The 22852-nt window shown below is 32.4% G+C and overlaps 2 protein-coding genes across 2 annotated transcripts in view; both read left to right on the forward strand.

The window, feature by feature from the left end:
• The first annotated feature begins 3170 nt into the window (after positions 1-3170).
• On the forward strand, positions 3171-4575 carry LOC149489835 (COMM domain-containing protein 2). Its single transcript, XM_089714983.1, has 5 exons — positions 3171-3395; positions 3473-3550; positions 3637-3719; positions 3870-4043; positions 4153-4575. Exons 1-5 carry the CDS (start codon positions 3329-3331, stop codon positions 4465-4467), a joined length of 717 nt encoding a protein of 238 aa, XP_089571109.1. The 5' UTR covers positions 3171-3328; the 3' UTR covers positions 4468-4575.
• Positions 4576-14081: 9506 nt separating this feature from the next.
• The window catches only part of LOC149489836 (ATP-binding cassette subfamily C member 4-like), a 47948-nt gene continuing 39177 nt past the window's right edge, over positions 14082-22852 (forward strand). The window contains exon 1 of the mRNA XM_089714579.1: positions 14082-14575. Within this exon, the coding sequence (XP_089570705.1) occupies positions 14502-14575 (74 nt within the window). The 5' untranslated portion in view covers positions 14082-14501. The remainder of the gene's footprint in view (positions 14576-22852) is intronic.

Genomic DNA, 22852 nt, shown 5'->3' on the forward strand with positions numbered 1-22852 from the left:
TCACAAATGCACAATCAACACATACATTGATCTATATATCTTAAAGCCGCGTATAAACTAAGCGCGGCAAACCATCGAACATAGGCGCGCGCGGCGGCCGCGCACTATGTAGACGGGATCGCCGCGCGCGGCGACGCGAACATTGCCGCGCTCGAACGTGCCGCGGGGCGATCCGCTCACTGTCGGTTTTTGAGACCGCATCAAAGGAGCTTCAGGCGTTCGCTCGCGCGCCGTGTGGACGGTTTGTAGTTTTGGTGATTCGGCTCGCGCGGCGTCTACGTAAAAATGGACAACGAAAAGTGCCGTTTACTAATACAATTGTATGGCGCTAATGAATTTTTGTGGAACAGCAAATCCTCCCAATACCACAATAAATCGCTGAGGTATGATGTGTGGGTAGAAATCAGTAAGAAAATGGATATACCTATTCCTGACTTGAAAAAGAAAATGACTACACTTTTGGCGTCCTACAGAAGAGATGTTCGTGATGGATCGCCTGCCGCGCGCGGCAACTACTTTCAACTTAAAATATATCTACATATTGGCTCGCGCAGCAAATGAACGTCAACTCTGGTCGAACATTGGCTCGCGCGGCTGCCGCGCTTAATTTATACGCACCTTAACACTAACATTTGTGAGAGACTGGTGCCCGCGATAAGTATAAAATACTTGTGTTACGGGTTAACCAAACATTTTCATGTTTATAATATTAGTTGGAAGAAGGATGAATATTTCATCTAAATTTAAGGTAAGGTATAAACATTTATTTATTACCTATCTTATTTTACAGATTTTATACATTCATCCGGGCAAATCCGGGCAGAGAAACTGCGCGAAGAAACTTTGTTTTAAAAAGGTATTTAGTTGTGATATGAGTTATCACTTGGACTTGATATTTGGATAGAAATGTATAGGTCATTTTTATTTAATTTATTATTATATTTAATTTCCAGGTTTATAAAATACTTTTAGATTTCAAATCTGATAATTATAGTTGCTATATAGAAAAATAATTTGGAAAATCCAAAAGTGCACGCCTCATAATTTTTTTTTAATAAATATTTATTAATTATTATTTTTGTTTATTTAATAACAATTAAACCACATCGAATCAGACCCTGAAAAATGAAAGGGTTCTATTCCTGAGCATACTTAAGCGTAAGAGAAAAAAAAAGACTCGATTAGTAAAGTATTTCGGTCGCTATCGTGTTAACAAGAAAAAGGATCCGCACATACAAACACACGGACGTCCAAGACAGAACTTTTTTAAACTGTTTTTTAACTAGTTTAAATAACAAAAATGACATCAAAAATATCATGAACGTTAAAAATAGTGTTTTTTCTTAATATGTGTGTGTATGAATTATCTTACAAGTGCAATGTATGATACATAAAGACATTTTAAGTTTGAAAAATCAGATGTTTTGCGCGAAGTGACAGTAGTACCCACCTCAACGCTTCGCTTATGAGGCGTGCACAAGAAGCTTATATCTAATACACTGGAGATTGCACTATGACCATTAACTTGTCACAAGAAAATATAACCTTGAATGACGTCAGTGTTGTTTTTTGTCTCTTTCTGTGGGTGACCACACTGGTTTGTATATTCAGGATTTTTCGAAATAAAAAAAACTAAAAATCATGGTCTATAAATAATAACGACATATATTTTTAACAGTATTTATATTATAATATTACTGGTCAACTTACATGAATAATTATCATCTTTAGAGGTACATACCATTTTAATTAGTAGAGAATGATAGTTTTAAATAACGCTTGATAACTTTTGATCTCATACTACGATTTTTTAATTAAAATGAGTGCTACATACATTAAAACATCGTTTTGGTTACTCAAGCTTCAAGGGAGAGTTGCATCGCTAGTGTTGATGTGTGGTAACGATATTATAGTTCTCAGAAATTCGTAGGTCTTTCAGGAGCTGTACTTACGGTTACTAATGGTTTCATGGTGGTTAATTATAATATAATTAAAATTACTTTATCAGTTGAGACGCAGTAACAAGAATGTGGTAAATAAAAAGGTATAGCACTTTTCAAAAGGTATTTTTTTTCTGGACCGTAATCCTCAGGCTTAAAATGCAAACTGCATATTCTGGCATGTTGATAAATTTTACCCTTGATAGGCACTATGGACAGCCATTTATTTCTTTTTATTTCATTTTTGGAAAGCTGAAATACGTAAAACAAAAAAATATTAGGTTAAAAAGTATTTTCAATGTAAAAAAGAACAAACCACAATACGTGAGTGCAATACCGATGTCGTGTGTTGTTTCATTACTAGTATAAAAAAATTTAAAATGGTGTTCTAAATGTTCATATTGTTTAGCAATATATTATCGTCGCTATCCGTAAAAACCCATCATCATGGTTACCTTACTTGTTAAATTTGTTTGTTGAAAACTTGTTGAAAAATGATGAAAGTATTAGGAAAAGAACTTATTTAACATGATTGCTTAGTAAAATGATGATAAATTTGACGATTTTTGCCATTAAAATGATTCTAAACAGGTAAATGCATGAGTATTGAGGAATATTGTAAATAACGTAAATATACACTTGCCTGTGAAATTATAGGCCAGAATTTGGTGTCCAAAAACTTCTGCAATTTTTCACAATGCAATACATTATTAATATTCGGAAAATATTTATTAAATACGCAACAATATTAACTTAAATATTCGAAGCGACGCAACTTTTTTGACACTTATGTCATATTGTCAAAGTGAGAGTTGCTACAATTTTATTATGGTAACTACCCATAATCAGGGAATATCGCTTTTTAATAATTGGTTCAGATACTTATTTTATTTAGCATAAATAATAATTGTCTCATCCAACAATGCTTCTGAATGACGTTGTTGGCAATTTATCAACAAACTCATGTACAAAAACTAACCTTTTGCACAGAATATTACAGCATACATAGTAGCCTTGGGAAAACTTCGTATTAACAGTGGCAATACCAAGTTAGGTGTGAAAGTGATAGAACACAACAATTTTCTTGTTACACGTCAAATGTTCATACCGAAATCTCCAGTGTATAAGATATAAGCTTCTTGGGCGTGCAATAATATATGGGCTAAATTGACATTTGCACCGAGTTTGACACTGACAAATGACAATGACATAATCATGTTTTGAATTTGAAAATTGAAATGTAAATACTAAATTCCTCTGTCCTCATCATAACAATCAAAATATTTTTCGAATATCCAATATCCATTAGATCTAAATTAATTGGTAATAAACATAGACAAAGTTAATCACCTCAGCGTAAAAAGCACGAGTAAACGTCTACAACCAACATGATCATATTTATTAGTGAACTTCAAAAAGATCATCTCAGCTTATTACATGACCATTCCTCTCAGGGTAAAACATGTGTTCTTCATAATTAACTAATTTAATTATTTAATTTTCTAATTATTAATAAGTTATATATATTTCAGTGCTGGTGGATTTTTGTAAATTAACTGTAGACTATCTAAATAATGGAATAAACGAGAAAAAATGTTCTTTAGCTGCTGGTAAGTCTATTTTTATAAGTTGATTGTATTTTTATTATTAGTTTATTAAACAATTAACCTAGGTATGTAATTTATCTTCTTTACAGATAAATTAGGAACTTCTTCAAACAATATTCATAACTTGATACAAGCATTAGCACATCTTATAATAGAAGGATGTAAACACAATGTGAGTACTATCAAATACGAAAATAATATGAATAATTCACAATTGTTACAACATAACTTTAATAAAACCTTTTAGCAACATTTCTATGTTGTATTGATAAAAAAAGATTTTGGTCCATCAAGAGAGCTAATCTCCCTTTTAATATTCCAGCTGTCAGAGCAAAATTTTAAATCATCATTAGCTATAGCTGGCTTTTCGGATGAACACCAACAGATTTTAGTAAAATTCTATACTACAAAGAAAGCTGAATTGTCTTCTGCTCTAAATTTACTTCAGCAAAGTGATCCAGCCTATCAAGATTTGGCTTGGAGATTTGAAGTACAGGTATATGTTCATTTTTTGTTTTATTCAGTATCATAGTATATTGGCCTTTCTTTTGTATTTATTCTTTTTTGTACCCTACTCATTGTAAACTATTTACACTCACTTGCAGATGGCTTCAAGAAAATGTAAAGAAGAAATAAAGCCTATGGTGACCATGGATTTTGTTCTATCCACCCCCAAGGATTATGATCCGAGCAAAGACATACATAACCGTATGTCCAACGCTAGTTCTGGAGCAGTCCCAGAAATGGCCATCAATTCTACAATACAAGAGGCTAAAGCCGCAAGTCAGTGTCAAAATATTATAAAACATGTTCTACTGCAGTGTGATTTGCCCAATTTGGTTCATCTCACTAACAGATTGAGTGAGGCTTTAAATGAATCTAAAAGTCAACATGTACGGAAAATCCAAAGGGCTTTATAGATTATTCTTATTATTTGTAACGAAAAATATAAGTATAAGAATTAAATACATATAACTATGTGTATCTTGTATCCTAATGTATCATTAATAAATGTATTTAATTAAGTATATGTGTACTATAAACATTATTTCTATATTACCTATACTTAAAAAAAAATATAAACATTTTCTTAGTGTCTGGATGAAGATAATTTCATGGTTTTAACACTATCAACTCGGCATTTATTATAATATTATAGGTAATTAGGTATATATTATATTACATAAAAAACTAGCAGTGACCCACGGTTTCACTCGTATTGCTCCGGTCTTGTTGGTCTTAGCGTGATGATATGGCCTTCCTCGATGAATAGGCTATCTAACACCGTAAGAAATAAGAATTTTTCATATCGGACCAGTAGTTCTTGAGATTAGCGCATTCAAAAAAACAAACTCTTCAGCTTTATAATATTAGTTGTATACATAGTATATTATTGTTAGTCTGTGATATTAGTTTAGATAAGAAAACTGGTATTGAAATTTTAAATTTTTTGCATACCCGCATTCCAATCCATATACTAATTATTATAAATGCGAAAGTGACTCTGTCTGTCTGTCTGTTACTCAATCACGCCTCAACTACTGAACCAATTTTCATGAAATTTGGTATGGAGATATTTTGATACCCGAGAATGGACATAGGCTATATATATAACTATGCGGGTTTTTCTTTGACTGCGAGGGCGAAGCCGCGGGCGGAAACCTAGTATCTGAATAATTAATGAAAGATTAGTAAAATCCTATATTTCTTGACTAAACAGTCATGTCAGATTACATTGCGTTGCTGTTACTATTGATTTGGTTCTATATATATATTATTTTTGGTTTATTTTATATTATAAATATTTAATAAGTTAATCATGTATTACGTAATGAATAATACTAATAGCATGTCTGGTTCACTACATACAAAAGACGATTAATGCCATCCGTCTACCAATAGATGCCGCTAAGTGTATCATTTTAACCAGCAAAAAATAAAATTAGATTTAATTGCAATTTCATTGCTTTTTATAATTTTTTACATACTTTTGTAAATGGAACCTACCTATTTAATTTAATTTTCACTCGATTTCAACTAATTTTACAGAAAAGTTTATATTCAAAACAACGCCATCTCATGAAACTACTATAAACAAGTTATTCTCCTCCGATTTGACGATGCTAAACGAATACTAGATGGCACTACAGACGTTTTTACGTTACTTTTCACGTTTTTAACACAGACTAATAATAATATCACAGACCACAGACTAATAATAATATACTACGTTTTTAATACATAACCTCATTGCCTTTGCAGTACCTATAAAAAATATTGTAAATGGGTTAAAGCCGTTATTAATTATTACTAACTGCGTTCCTGTAGCGGCTTATATTAGGTAGGTACCTAGTGTATTGATCGTTTTCATACGAAAAATGAATTGTCGGAAAACTTGCGAGATTGTGTGAATATTTGATTGCAAGATCTCATTACAAAATAATATACATAATACAACCTATACTTAAACCGTAGTACTAATATTATTTCTAGTCACATTTAATTATAAGTATATAAATTATAAATAAATATTAAAGGACAATATTACACAAATCGACCTAGTCCCACAGTAATCTCAATTAAGGCTTATGTTGTGGGTACTAGACGACGATAAATATAATTTAATATTTTATAAATACATATATAGATAACACCCAGACCCAAAAACAAATAATCAAGTTCATCACACAAATATTTGCCCTGACCGGGGATCGAACCCGGGACCGTCAGCACAGTAGGCAGTTACTTTACCTCTGCGCCAACCGCGTCGTTAAGAATATCAAGAAATCATCATAATGATAATAAATCGAAACTAAAATTAAATACCTACCTACGTCATCTTGTTTTATTTTCTAAATAATCCTATCAGATCTAGGGGCACGGCAGTGCCCCCGCCAAGTCGAGCAAAAAAAAAGCGGCACGGCCGTTTACCTTTATATGAAGTATGAACCAAAAAGTTTTGAGATTTAAACCGTAGAAAAGGTTTTGAATGATCCTTTGCTTTTTTTTCTTTATGCGCCTAAAATTAAATATTTCGACATCGATTCCCATAAGAATGAAGTATTTTCCCGTTATAAAAAGTAGCCTATGTTCATCAGGTAGGTATAATCACAGACTAATAATAATATACTACGTATACAAGTATAATTTTTGCTTCGAATGGTGAAATAATTTTTCAAATCAATCCAGTAGTTTCGGATCCTATTCAATACAAACAAACAAACAATCAAATCATTTCTGTTTTGTAGATAAATACGAAAGTTACTCCGTCATAGTAGGACAAAATAGAAAATAGTGGGACCACGAGAAAATAGGTATTCCCGCACGCGTCTGAACCGATTTTGACGGAAATTTCGATATACATACACGGTACATACCTACGTTGAAAAAGGACATCTCAATTTTGTTGCATAAATAGGATTCAAGGTGTAGGAACAGGGATTAAATAAGGCACACGGTTGAAGCCGTAGAATGAAAGTTGGTAATTTATAAGATTAATTTATTGTAAAATAAACTACTTCATTTTACTTAAACATAAGTACCTATTCTATTTATCATTCATTGACTTATCATAAACTTTTGAGTCTAGTTAGGTACTAGTACCTATTATGTGAAAATTTTGAAAAAAATGTTTTCTTTAGGAAATTATTAGCATTAATTACCTTGTCTTGTCATTAATTTATTTACCTACTTGGTAATAATCGGTCGAACACTTGTTTAAAGTTTATTTTCCTTGTCTTTTCCAGGTAATCTAAATTATTTAATTTTTGCAGTAGGTAATTAATTAATTTCGGCTTGAACAGACAAGGCCATTAGGTGAAGCGAGATTGCCAAATATGGGTGATCTGTAGATTGCCGTCCTGCTGTCGAGCGTTCGCGGTACGGACGCCGCGCTGTTGCCGCACCGTGCATTTTGTATGAAAACAAACGACCGGCCGTGCGCCGTACGACAAACGCACAGCTTCGGCACTGTAGCGACTAGCGGTCCGATACGAAACGCATAAATTGAAAGAGCCATAAGTGTTGGAACAACATTCCACCACCATTTAACCAGTTTGACAAATATTAATAATTTTCGTTTCCAATTTATACCGGAGACATATTTTAAAATCCTGTTCTAACCCTGCATTTGTATCGAATTACAGTTTACACATAAACTTTAATTAAATATTTATTTTATTTACTGGTTATAATATAACATAACATTATATAGACCGTTATTTTCTGCCTATTTATCATTATAATTATAAACATTGTAAGTATATGTTAACGGAAATGTATGTAATCCGTCATTGTATAAAATTCCCAGGAAATGTATGTGATTCCTAAAATCGCATGGAAATGTGTGAAATAAATTATTTTATAGTACACATAACAACGTACACAAAACAACAATGTAGATGAATAAGTTTATTAATATTAATTATATAATAACATTTTTATATAATATTAAAACTCACTATTATCAGCAAAAATGGATAATTCCATTTGAATTTTACTGAATATCTTTATTTAGGCATAAAGGACTGAATTCGGCTTAAATATTATGTGAATATAACTAGATTCACATTTTATACTTTTCCTTGAAATATTTTGCGGGATTTATATTAAATCTCGTTCTAAATTTCGATACCAATACATTTATCGTTGCCGTTCGGATCGCCATATTGGAATTGTATATGAAGAAGCCGTTGTTTTCTTTGGACATAATAATATCTCCTCCAATTGATTCTACAGCCAGAACATGACGTGTTAGAGACGTTTTCTCATAAATTGTTATGTAATTATTATGTTTTATCTTCCTTATAGAACAGTCATTGGGTACATATTGCAAATATTTAGTCACAAATCACAATAATTATTACACACAAAGATTTTAACATTGTTTGGGTACACAATATAACACTTTTTCTTCTTTTTTCACTTTTGGCAGAAATATTACAAATTAAAAAATGTACTGTACATTAACTGAGTAATTATCTAAATTTACGATTTATGAAGAACAAACTTTGTAAACATCCACCAAAACAATAAAATAAAACGCCATTTTGAATTCAAATTTCAAACAACAAATCAACATCAAGACGTTGTCTATGCTTAAGTCTTAACCATTGACAAGAAATTGAAGAAAGAAAGAAAGAATTTATTAATGTACTAGCTTAAAATTAAAATGTACAAAAATAAGGTTTAAAAAAAAAGAAGAAATAATAATAAATAATTAAAACTAAAATATTAAATCTTTTATTATATGATTACATCGGAGAGGCCAACATTAGAAATATTTTTATTTTTTCTAAATGTTGGCAAGCCAGACTTGACCTTAGGTCTTGGAAAAGTACAAAATAATTTGAACTCTATGTCAATTGAATGAAGTTTAAAATTGCTTGATAATGGAAGCCTAATCAAAACGATGTTCTAAGTGTCGACCCACTGAACTGAACTAAATACCAGTCATAATAATGTAGGTACTCTGTGAGTCAGCTTTGTCTAATTAAAAATCCGAGTAGGTACAAATAACAAAATATTATGTTGACAGTTGACAGTTGTCAAGTGTGACGCCAAAGACTTGAAAATAAAAGGTACGTGTACATATATTTACATTAGTGCCATCTAGTGGCTCTGGAAGGAAAAGAACATCAAGTCTGTGTTTAACGTGCCATCTAGTGTGTTAAAAGCAAAATACCAAGAGATATAATCGAACATGTAGTACGTTTATTCCCCACTGGCGCTTTAATTGCGTAAATTCATAGTGCATATTTTTTTGTATGGAGTGAACCGTCTGTTGTATACGTAGTATATTATTATTAGTCTGTGCTAATAGACAGATTATAAACACTCGCAAAAAATACCTCTCGCTCGCTCGCCTACGGTGCGCGTATTCAAAACTACGAAATTTGCCTGAGAAATATACAGGTATTTTTTTCAATTTTTCATCTATCGCCGAGTACGATGAGATTGTTATTTATGGTGACGTGAATTATTGCGCTAGATGCTTGACTTTTTTTATGTGCTAAGCTGAAAGATAGGCCAATTCAGTATGGTAACATCTATCTATCGTTAGATTATCGAATGGAATAAAAAAAGAATTAAATGCCAAGAAAGATAAAATAATTACCCAGTATGTTCACCACTTAGAGGGCCCGTAAAAAAATAAAATCACATAAAAAAAGTTTTCCGTTTGGCTTTTAAAAACTTGCTCTATCTATCAGGTAAATGAAAATTTCATTTTATTATTCAGAAGGCTTCAATCGAAAAATTGAAATCTAAATGTTGTTAGTGCAAAAATTTTATTAATATGATGATCATTAAAACTAAATTAAAACCGATTAATAGGTGTGAAATTACCAGAAACGTTTGTGCTTGTTCTATGACTTCTATGATAAAGATGCAAAAAGTAAATCTGCATTTCTTAACGATCATGTTATGTTTTTTTACCGACAACTAATATTTTTTAATAGCTCAATCGTTCACGTTAATCAACAAATATAATAATTATCCCAAATAATATATTTCTAATTTATAAATAACTTTCTAATTTTAGACCAAACCAACTGAGCCGGTATGCGGTTATTCATATTCAATACGAAGAAGATTTACGAAGTTTACAAAGGATAGATAACAATAGATTAAATCTGTCGGCACTGGTCCATTGGGCAGTGGACAATATCATCACACAGAGCTGATAGCTAATTGTTTAATATTATCTCAATGTTTTTAACGGATGTTCCGAAAAAATGGCATGGACAGCGGGAAAAAAAATATTTAAATTTTAGCGAAACTAAAGAAGAGCTATCGTCAGCTGCGGGGGGCGACGTAATTATCACATCATGGTATTAGGGACACAGGCTAAAATATTTTTCCTGATTGTATTACATATTATATTACTAGCTTTCCGCCCGCGGCTTCGCCCGCGTTTTCAAAGAAAAACCCGTTCCCGTAGGATTTCCGGGATAAAACCTATCCTATGTCCTTTCTCGGGTATCAAAATATCTCTATACCAAATTTCATGCAAATTGGTTCCGTAGTTAAGGCGTGATTGAGTAACAGACAGACAGACAGAGTTACTTTCGCATTTATAATATTAGTATGGATATAGCCTTCCTCGATAAATGGGCTATCTAACACCGAAAGAATTTTTCAAATTGGACCAGTAGTTCCCGAGATTAGCGCGTTCAAACAAACAAACAAACTGATGTACACAAAAAGCTATAAGAAGCTGAATCAACACAACGACGACAACAACAAAACAGACATAAATTTGAACCTCAATGTAATAATAGTTAGGTTTATGTGTGTCGATTTAATAGTTAGGTTTTTTTTTTTTTTTTGTGTGGTGTCTCTCAGTGTTAGCCAGAAGGGCTTCTACATTTTAACGCGGACGCGGCTAATAGTTAGGTTTGTGTTTAGGTTAGGTTAGGTTAGGTAAGGTTAGGTTAGGTTAGGTTAGGTAAGGTTAGGTTAGGTTAGGTTAGGTTAGGTTAGCTTTTTAAAACTAAATTATTTCTGTATTACGAAATTTATAATCGTAATATTAGCTGTTTCGTCTCTCTTTTCTCGGAAAATTCGAAATTTTTCAAAATCGAAAAAATTCGGCTGTTCAACAACAAAAACAGGTACCTCAATGTACTAATAGTTTGGTTTCTGTGTGACGATTTATTAGTTAGGTTTGTGTTTAGGTTAGGTTAGTAATTTTTTAAAACTATATAATATATATTAGCTGTTTCGTTTCTCTTTTCTCAGAAAATTCGAAAAAAAATTCGGCTATTCAACAACAAAAATAGGTACCTCAATGTACTAATAGTTAGGTTTCTGTGTGTGTGTGTGTGTGTGTGTGTGTGTGTGTGTGTGTGTGCGCGTGTGTTAAGGTTAGGTTAGGTATAAAACATGGGTAATTTATTATCGAAAAATAGTAAATTTTCCGGACTTGGAAAAATTTTCCTAACCTAATCTAACCTATCCTTTTCCACCTTTTCCACCTTAAAGAAATATTTCCTGACGTATAGAAATTTTCCTGGCTTATATAAATTTTCCTGACGTATAGAAATTTTCCTGGCGTATGGAAATTTTCCGGACTTAGAAAAATTTTCCTAACCTAACCTGCGAGGGGTACCGTGAGCGTTCCTACCGGAGATCCCGGGATCCCCTCTTTACTTGCGCGGTAGTAGGCCACCGTGAGGTTTTAGTCAGTAGGAGTCTGACATAACCGTGCTGCTGCCCCCGAAGCAGTCGGTATTCATGATGAATTTCCTCACGTTAAAAAAAAAAAAAAACCTAACCTAACCTAACCTATCCTTTTCCACCTTATAGAAATTTTTCCTGACGTATAGAAATTTTCCTAACTTATATAAATTTTCCGGACGTATAGAAATTTTCCTGGCATATGGAAATTTTCCGGACTTAGAAAAAATTTCCTAACCTAACCTAACCTAACCTAACCTAACCTAACCTATCCTTTTCCACCTTATAGAAATTTTTCCTGACGTATAGAAATTTTCCTGGCTTATATAAATTTTCCTGACGTATAGAAATTTTCCTGATGTATAGAAATTTTCCTGGCGTATGGAAATTTTCCGGACTTAGAAAAATTTTCCTGACTTACACGAATTTTCCTCATCTGTTTAAATTTTCCCGACTTAAAGAAATTTTCCTGGCGTATAGAAATTTTCCTGGCGTATGGAAATTTTCCGGACTTAGAAAAATTTTCCTGACTTATACGAATTTTCCTCATCTGTATAAATTTTCCCGAAGTATATAATTTTTCCTGGCGTATGGAAATTTTCCGGACTTAGAAAAATTTTCCTGACTTATACGAATTTTCCTCAGATAAAATTCATTTATTTATTCCTACTTTTACCCCTATATCAAATAAATGGATGAACCAATTTTGATAAAACGTTCACTTTCATCTTAATCTTAATACTATTATAAAGGCGAATTAAAAATGTCCTGTCCAGGATTTTCCCAGTCAACCCATTTTTAATACATTTTTTAATAGACTAAATTAATTATAAAATTGGTCTCATTCTATTATCACGCCGTTGAATTTCGCCTTATGTTCGGATCTTAGACCATTTGACAAATTACAATTTTTATGTCAATCTCAAATCGCTTATATCAATTCCAGTAACTAATTCTGTAAATTATATTATGCAAACGGGAATTATGATTCGTTATAGATTATACCTGTTGTGGATTATACCTACAAAGTACCTACCTATTTAACTTGCAAAAAACCTTCTATGTAAAAAATATGTTTTTGTAGGTTTTTTATTTCATTTTTTAATGGATGTAGGTTAGCTCCATAGAGATAATATGTAGCTGTACTAGTTAGCTCGGATTGATTACCAAATCAATACATGTCGAGTGTAGATTCCTACTAGATAGTCGGCAATCGGCAATGATTCAGCATGAAATGAGAGCGCGAAGATGTGCGAATATCTAGTCATGATAATATTCTATAGGTATAAATAGCCATGTATATTGTGGTGACTGTGAATCGCTCGCTCTGCCCACCATACACTAAAGTGCAGTAACAGCAAAATCACGATTTCGAGTAAAACGCATTTAAAGTTAAGAATTGATTTTAAAAAATCAACAGAATGATAAGCAAAAAAATTTGAATGCAGAAAGGTTGTAAAGGCATAGGTTCACACGTTAAAGCAATAAAAAAAAATATATCTTAATAACTGAATTTATTATGGCCATTTATTCTTTTTGGTGCCTATTACTGCATAGCCTTTTTTGTAAAAAATACCATTTTAAACTTAGTAAAATGCAGCAAGAAGCCCTATTACTGCGTTTGGATCAGTTATTTTGTCAAGAAACCCAACTAACATGCAGTAAGGTCAAAAAAATACTGCATTTTAGTTAGTTTTTTAAGAAAAAAGTGTTCAATTTACTAGTGCAGTAAGAAAAATAGCTAGTTCACAGTTGCAGTATTTAAAACATTAACTGCACTTTAGCTAGGAATAATCATATCTGTGTCATTATGCTATCCAAACTAATCTGCAGTAATGCTGTATTTTACTGCGTGTTAGTCAGTTTATAATGATAAAAGAATGTTAAGTATTCACAACTAAAATGCGACAAGCTTTGATTTTACTGCATTTTAGTTGGGAGTTCGTGACAATAAATTGTATTTTCTTAATTTGCAGTAAAAATAGCTTGTATGGCGGTAAATTTTACTGCGTATTAATTTTTTTTTTAATTTTTTTCCAGAAATATAAAACTATCTAAAGAACTGTAAAATTATATTGCTTACTGCATTTTAGTTATGAAACCTTAAAATTTAATCTGCAGTATAATTTATACTGTATTTTAGTTGGGAAATCACGCCAAATTGTTAATTTTTTTCGTTTGCAGTAAGTGAAAACTGTTAAATAAAAACCATTCTTATAGTCTTAGAAATAAGTAAGTTAATTCAATAGAAAGCTTAAGAAACCCGCTTTCAGAATCACTAATAAAACGAAAAATCACAAAAGGGCTGTTACTGCTCTTTAGTCTCTGGTGGGCAGCGCTGTTCAGACGGGCGGAGTGCAGCCCGTCCGTCAATTTCGTCAGTGGCAGAGCGTCGACCGGCGTAGGTTCGCCTGTGCGCTGTGGCTGCGGGTCCGCGTCTATTTATATATTCCATCTGTGATACTTTCTCCAAACCGGCCTGCTACTTTTTCGATATCTGTACTTAAAAATAATTGAATTATATTTTACTATTTGCATCGGTATTATCGTGGTTTTTGTGAAGTGTGTGATAATTTATACAGATAGAACGTGTACTGTACAGATTTTTAGTGCTTTGTGTGACCGATTTATGCGTGATTCCTCGAAAATTTTATTAGTTATTTTATATTTGACCATCGGATACTTAATTGTTCCTACTATGTACTCGTTATAAGATACAAATGCTTATACTTCCCTAATATACGTAGTTTAATTTTGTGTAAAAGAGTTCATCAAAATGGAATCAAAAGTTATACTTCGGGAGAAGAATCCACATGAAAAGGCTAATATATTTTCAAAGTTATTTTTATGGTAAGTAAAGTTTTTTTTAATAAGTATTTTTTTTTTCATTTTTATTCTTATTTATTAAAGTAATAAGAAACGCAGAATTTGATTTGATTTGTGATTTGAAATTGTGAACATTTTTTGTTTATAAAATAATTGTGCTGAACTTTAATTGAACTTTGACCGTAACATTTATTAGCGAGTAAATTTATCGACTGTTATTAATTTATATATGTAGGTAATTATGTAGGTACATAATATATATGCCCGGAGATTTTGTTTATTATAATATATATTTAGGTAGATATATATATTATGTTCATATAAAAATTACAGAACAAAAATAATTAAAAGATACTGCTTACTTACATGTAACTACTATCTATGTACTTCAATTTTGTATTTTGTACACATATATTTTGCAAATGATTATTTCGACGGAATAAGGATGGAATTTATTCAACAGTTTACGGGTTCAATGAGGAAAATGTATAGGTACGACGTTATAATGGACTGAACCTTGTATGCCTACATACTCCGGAAACGCGTCTTCTTAAAAATAAGATTAAATAGATATTTTCCGCTAGAATTGGTACATGGCACCTATTACCTACTTATTATGTACTTAATTTTTAGATACATTTAACTACCTAAGTTGAATGTTTAGTTTGTCTCGTAATGATGTATAAATGACTGTCTTACTAATTACTCAAGCCCTACCCTATTCATTGGAGTCATTGGAGTAGACTTCGGTATTATATTTAATGACTTGCCGTTTGTTAACAACACATAATTTACATCGGTTCGTTGCATTGTTATTTTTTAGATTTACTTAGTTGATAGGTTGTTGTTGTTGTTACTTGTTATCTGAAAAATATATAGGTACTCTGTTTTAAACTTAAATTCAAATAGGTACATATTTAAAATAATTTGGAAAATCCAAAAGTGCACGCCTCATAATTTTTTTTTAATAAATATTTTTAATTATTATTTTTGTTTATTTAATAACAATTAAACCACATCGAATCAGACCCTGAAAAATGAAAGGGTTCTATTCCTGAGCATACTCAATCGTAAGAGAAAAAAAAAGACTCGACTCGTATTTCGGTCGCTATCGTGTTAACAAGAAAAAGGATCCGCACATACAGACACACGGACGTCCAAGACAGAACTTTTTTAAACTGTTTTTTAACTAGTTTAAATAACAAGAATGACATCAAAAATATCATGAACGTTAAAAATAGTGTTTTTTCTTAATATGTGTGTGTATGTATTATCTTACAAGTGCAATGTATGATACATAAAGACATTTTAAGTTTGAAAAATCAGATGTTTTGCGCGAAGCGACAGTAGTACCCACCTCAACGCTTCGCTTATGAGGCGTGCAAAAAATATGGGAAGCTTAAAAATTTATTTTCGTAGGTCAATCGTAGCCGTAGGTACAATAATGTTCGGTACATTATCGTACCTACGAAAATAAATTTTTAGTTTGATATACCTACCTATTTAGATACAATATGAATATGAGATATTACCTACCTACCTACCTACTTTACTTACAATTTGCATGAACTGTGGATATGGTAACCGTTTATTTTACATTAAATAATGGCTATAAAATTAATTAGATGTTATCGAATGGTTATCGATAGTTATACTGTCTATGATGTTGTAAACTTATTGTAAATAACTCTCTATTGACTGATTTGCGATAATGGACTTGACAAGATATTGATAACATTTTACATTATATATTTTACTAGGTTTCCGCCCGCGGCTTCGCCCGCGCAGTCAAAGAAAAACCCGCATAGTTCCCGTTCCCGTGGGATTTCCGGAATGCGCCATTTTCCCGGGATAAAAAGTAGCCTATGTCCTTTCTCGGATATCAGAATATCTCCATACCAAATTTCATGAAAATTGGTTCAGTAGTTTAGGCGTGATTGAGTAACAGACAGACAGACAGAGTTACTTTCGCATTTATAATATTAGTATGGAATATGGATTACATAAGAGATATACCTATTTCAAATGAAAAAATATTCTTCATAAAATTTTTTGAGCATAGGTAATAAATAATAATAAATAAAATTGTTAGAAATTTACCGTTACCATAGCAACGAGTCACGGCTAAGTTCAAGGACAACGAAACGTTAATCGATGGACTTGCGATGGACTAAACAATGAACGGTCTGCGCCTACTAGGTATACCTACCCAGTTTGGTTAAGTTATTCACATTCATAGATGGCTATAATATGTTATATGTCGTAGGTACCTAATATAATAACCACACTGCAATATAATATATTCATTATACTATTATACTACTACATACTTTATAACTTCACTAAGGATACGTAAAATAAACAGATATGATAAAGATCTCTAAATGTATCGACTTGAATTTTTTTTATTGCACATAGAGAATGCAGATTGTTGTGCCTAATTAATTTAATAATGTAAGCATAGTCATTCTAGCATAATATGATAAATAAAAAATAACACCAGCGCGTGGTGGGCAGTGGGCACTGGGCAAGCGAGTAACATGATCCCTCAGATCGTAATGAATGGAATGGACAAAAAATAACGTAAAAACGACGTTTTTGATCTTTGGTGTATGGTAAAAAAATAATTCTACTATCAATATGCTGAAATATTAATATAGAACAATAAAATTCACGAGATGGAACAGTTTCTTGTATTTTTTATCATCCTTTCCAATTTTAACTAGGTATTTGAATTATGTGAAATAGGTATACGTATATATATATTTTTCGGAGATTATTGAATAGAAGAGAGATATTTGAATAATGTCCAAATGGTTCGACTATTGGCAATTCTAGTGTATGCAAATATTTTGTATTTCCATCCATAAATGATCCATAAATTATAATAAATGCATTCATTGATTTTTTTGCGGTCAGTGCGTCGTAGAGTAGCCTTGATTTTGGCCATGACATTAATTTTAGTTTAATTTTGTATTAAAAAGCCTTTTGAGTGTATGGGCTAATGCCTAATTAGGGCATGCACCCGGGTTTACCCGGTTCCGAAAAACCCGGGTAAACCCGGGTTTTTTGATGATCTTGAGAACCGGGTCTGAATAGTATGAAACCCGGTTCTCCCGGTTCCGACCAAAATATTAAAATATAAAGTATTATTTATATTTTGCTGCATTATTTTAACAAATTTATTCTATCTGGCAACGTCAGACTCACGTGCATCGCGAATTTTCGTGCCACGCCTCAAGCGTGGCTCTGATTGGTTGATTGGAACCTTAGATGCTATGAGTGTCCTACGGTTGTATTACCAAAAAAAAATTAGGCTTCGAAAATTACAAAAATTAGACTACTGAAATATTTTTATTAGATTTGTCGTGAATTTGAAAAGCTGTTGATTTTACTGTTTTATATAATGATCCAGTCATGTTTTGTTTTTGGTATCAGGCTGAAATTTATATCGAATACTCAAGTCTTCGGTCCCTTGATGCTCAAAGATGCTCAAAGTCAAACTCACAAGCCAACGCATCAAAAGATACAGCCGTAAATGCTGAAAATTTTCGCAAATTTCGACATTCGCATGGGACTCAAAACCTACAAACCTACCTACCTTACTTCTCATGAACACAGAGCCTTTAAATTTGGTAAAAGTAACGTCTTATAACACAGATAAAGAAAAAATTGCTAAAAACATAAATTTTAAAGTTACAACATTATAAAAAATAGGTTTGTTCGGAGCCCTCGGAGCGCGAATCCGACTCGCACTTGGCCGGTTTTTTGCTTTACAGTTCGCAGTTAATGAATGGTTTAAGTTTATATGTGATATTATGATAACAAGGTACTTTTATAAAACTGATAAATAAAGAGAAGTATTGAAATTTTGTTTCTTTATGAATGTAATAAAATAAGACACATGCCGCGTACAATAAAAGGCCCATCAGGTACTTTTACAGTTACTTTTGTTTAATTTCGTATTTTTTTCCGAGGTATTATAAAAGAACCGGGTAACCCGGTTCTACCCGGTTCTGAGCTCGATTTGGAACCGGGTTTCAGAAACTTGGAACCGGACTCGGTTCCTATGCCTAATATGCTTTCATGTGATGAATATAGATAAGACTAGCTTTCCGCCCGCGGTTTCGCCCGTGTTTTCAAAGAAAATCCCGCATACGCATAGTTCCCGTTCCCGTGGGATTTCTGAGATATAACCTATCCTATGTGTTAATGTACCCCACAGACATGTACCCTCTATCTCTATGTGTGCTATATTTCATTGTAATCGGTTCAGTATTATTTGCGTGAAAAAGTAACAAACAAACACACATACATCCATCCTCACAAACTTTCGCATTTATAATATTAGTAGGATAGTTGGGACCTGGGAACGTGAAAAAAGTATTTTATCTAGGGCACCAACACCATACTGTATTGTTTGTATAAAAATATATTGAATAAAATTTTCGGGAAGTTTCACTCTGCCTGATAGGATATAAATAAGTATATGTATAACGTTATTCAAGCCTTAGATTCAAACTCTTTTTATAAAAAAAAAAATATGTCTTCAATTAGATAACATGGCGTAACTGACCGCAAAATTACTTGATGTTTTTCACGGAAATATTTCAAGTTCCAATTTATCTAATAATTAATTATTCTTAAGAATAAACTGAAAAAACGCAAGTCACTCGATACCTCATTTGAATACCCACAACTAAGAACATAGTTCATTGACTATGTACGTCTACCTACTAGCTAGATACTGTATTAAAATTTGATTTCGAAAGATATTTTCAAAATTGTTAATAAGTTGTTTTTGCCCAGGGAAACGTGGTAGATTATTTTAAAATTACTCATTGTTATTTTGTCAAACTGCTCTGTCTGGGAGATTTTTATCTCCCCCGAGGATTGAACTCACGACCTTTTGATTATCACATATGGACCTACATACTGTGAAGGCTACCGTAAAATTGTACATGATTTATGTAACTGAAGTGTGATAAAAGCATGATTTGAGTCATTTATATTTTTTATAGTTGATAGATACAGAGGCAAGTGATCGCAATTTCCAAGTAGCGGTATCATACGGTGCAAAAACTATTTATTGCTAGACCCGGAACCAAATGTGTCAATATAGTTAGTTGTATATCGTACATATCAAATTTTTATATTGTGAGATAAAATTGTCTGACTGTTACTATAAACTTTTGTAAGTCAATGACCCATATTCTAATAATAGCCGGTTTTTGACTCGCCCCATGTTATATAATATAGGTATCATCTTATTCATCGTGGCTTCGACGTAAATAGTTAAAATTAAAAAACACCGTTCAGTCAATAATGTCGTTTTATATTATCATAAAAAGTAAAAGTATTTGCGACTTCGCATATGATAGTCAACATATAATATTTATGGGGGTCTTCAAGCGTAGAGTGAACAGGTACCTTCTAGGGAAGCGCGTTCCATCTTAGACCACATCTTAGCTTAACATCAGGCGAGATTGTGGTCAAGCGCTTCCCTATCAACAATAAAAAAAAAGTCAACAGTGATCAATTAAGTTTTATGAAAAAATTACCAAGCGATACATTCAGCATAATGTACTTATTCAATTTGATGGTATGATTACGTAGATAAAGGAAAAAGTAATTTCAAAATTCATTTGGATTTACTGAAAATGTAATGTAGTAATGAAAATGTGTAGATAAACCAATGTTAATAATGGAAACAATTAATTACCACCATTCCACTCAAAAGTCCATTTATTTTTACAACAAGAATTAACAGCTTTCTTTTTTACACCAGAGTGTTATTGCAGCATTGCTATTTTTAGAAATAACGCCAATAATCAATATTATAAGTTTAAAAATAAAACTTTGTAACTAAATCTTACCTATTGACTCATTTTGAACAATGAAACTCAGATTTCAAATAGTAGACCCCAGACGAACGCAATACACATTATTCAGGATATTTCCAAAGCTATATAAGCACCACCTTTAAAAAACGAAGAATTTTACACGTTGCTTTTCCATATAAAATGGTATGAGGTGACGAACATAAAGGCGGTCCCAGATGTAACCTAGCATTTATAAATCAAATTTCAAAAACTATCCGTTATGTCTTAATCATGTCTTAATAATGTCTTAATAGATGTCTTGCCTGATCTCTTTCTCATCGGAGTACGTGTGTGATATGGGAATAGAGCAAGTAGGCACATAATTCTGCTCACATACCCATTCCTACAATATAATTTATTATAACTTTTGTACCCTTGAATGAGTTCAGGAGAATCAATATTGACCTTTTTATATTCATTTTTATGAACCTACCGGCTTATAATGTGAAGGTCGAGTTATCGATCTTGTTATTTTAACAAACATATTTTCAACTAGATTTCCGCCCGCGGCTTCGCCCGCGTTTTCAAAGAAAAACCCGCATAGTTCCCGTTCCCGTGGGATTTCCGGGATAAAACCTATCCTATGTGTTAATCCAAGTTACCCTCTATATGTGTGCTAAATTTCATTGTAATCGGTTCAGTAGTTTTTACGTGAAAGAGTAACAAACATCCATACATCCATACATCCTTACAAACTTTCGCCTTTATAATATTAATAGGATTATGATAATGCAAAATAATGAATGCTGCTAAGACCGTAGGTAGATAGTTATAATTTATAAAGCGACGTGTTTGAACTAACCAAAATATGTATATGTAGAGGTACTGTTGACATAGTACTAATAATAATAAATTGCACTCGTTGGTTCCTAAACGTCATCAGTAGTAATTTCAAAAATCACCACACTTTCCAGAAAAGCTTTCATCATTATTGCATTTCAAAATCATCGTCCGAGTGTGGTCGTTTGTATTCCTGGTAGTGATAACAATATGTAACAGAAGACTCATAATCTCTTTTGTTTCAATGCAATGGGCCCAAACCATTCATTATTCATATGAAACGCGGCTCTACGTTATCTTTTATATGAGGCCACTAAACTTTTATTTCGAAAATAAATGAAATGACTACTACTCTCTTCAATGTACAAAAATAAATATAGGTAGGTGTGATTATTCATGTTAATTGCATTTCCATTTTTTTCCTCATGAATATAGGCTATGCAAATGCTTACTAATGCTTTGCTGAGTAATATCTGTTTTGTAACGTATAATATATGTATACATATAAATAACAACAAATGTAAGAATGCAAATATTTTTACAGAGCTTATGTTGAATAAGTAGTTACTTTGTATGATTTTTTTAAAGTGTTTCATATTTATTCTATAGATAGAAACCACATAGGTACTCGAAATAAATACGTATACAAAGTATTTGGCTGCTGCTGTGCAGTTTATAAGAAACTGCGAAGTCTACTGTGTGTAGACCGCACATTTTCTACACTACTACATCACCATTTCAACCTTTTTAAAAACAAAACTATAATACATATACAGTAAAAGTTCCTTATTCGCGGGTAATAGGTTCCGTAAATGTGCCGCGAATAGAGAAACCGTGAATAAGGAATGGTAATTTGTATGGGGTTATAGGGAATACGTTCTTAGGTGACGAAATAAAAAAGCAAATACATAAAGAAACCAGTTTAATTTAAGTTTTTGACCAAACATATTTATTAATTACCATTTAATTAGGTATTATCTTCAGGTTTAGGCGCGGGACATATACAAGCGGCGCGGCGCGCATCGGGCGCACCGCGGGCGCGCCAGCCGGCGCGCCTCGGGCGCGCTGCCGGCGCGCCTCGGGCGCGCTGCCGGCGCGCATCGGGCGCGCTGTTGGCGTCCGAAAATGATATTTATATAGAGTGGTTAAATGCATTTTCTTCATGCATAATTTAGTAAAATTATGTTTTTTGTGCTAAAAGAGATTTGAAAGTAACGTTAATTTGAAAGTAACGATTTTGTTTTGATAATTCCTTGTAAGTAAATAGCGAGGATAACCCCACGATTGCAAATATATCTTTGTTGGAAATGTTGGAATTTACTTGGAAAATTTTATAGTACTTATAAAGTAATTTTAAAGTAGTACTGGTGTAATGATGGAAGAAAAGAAGGTTAAAATAACAAAAAATTTATATTGTACTAGCGGTCCGCCCCGGCTTCGCCCGTGGTACATATTTCGCAATAAAAGGTAGCCTATGTTCTTTCTCAGGGTCTAAAGATTATCTGTGCCAAATTTCATCAAAATCGGTCCAGTACCTAGTTTATGCGTGAAAACCATACATACATACATACATACATACATACATACATACAAACCTTTCCTCTTTATAATATTAGTATAGATAAAATATGGTTTTCAA

This window comes from Colias philodice, chromosome 3, assembly GCF_061535455.1.
Source record: "Colias philodice isolate Cphi_HAF_F1 chromosome 3, ilColPhil1 Martin Lab GWU primary, whole genome shotgun sequence".
In the NCBI taxonomy this organism is placed as follows: Eukaryota; Metazoa; Arthropoda; class Insecta; order Lepidoptera; family Pieridae; genus Colias; species Colias philodice.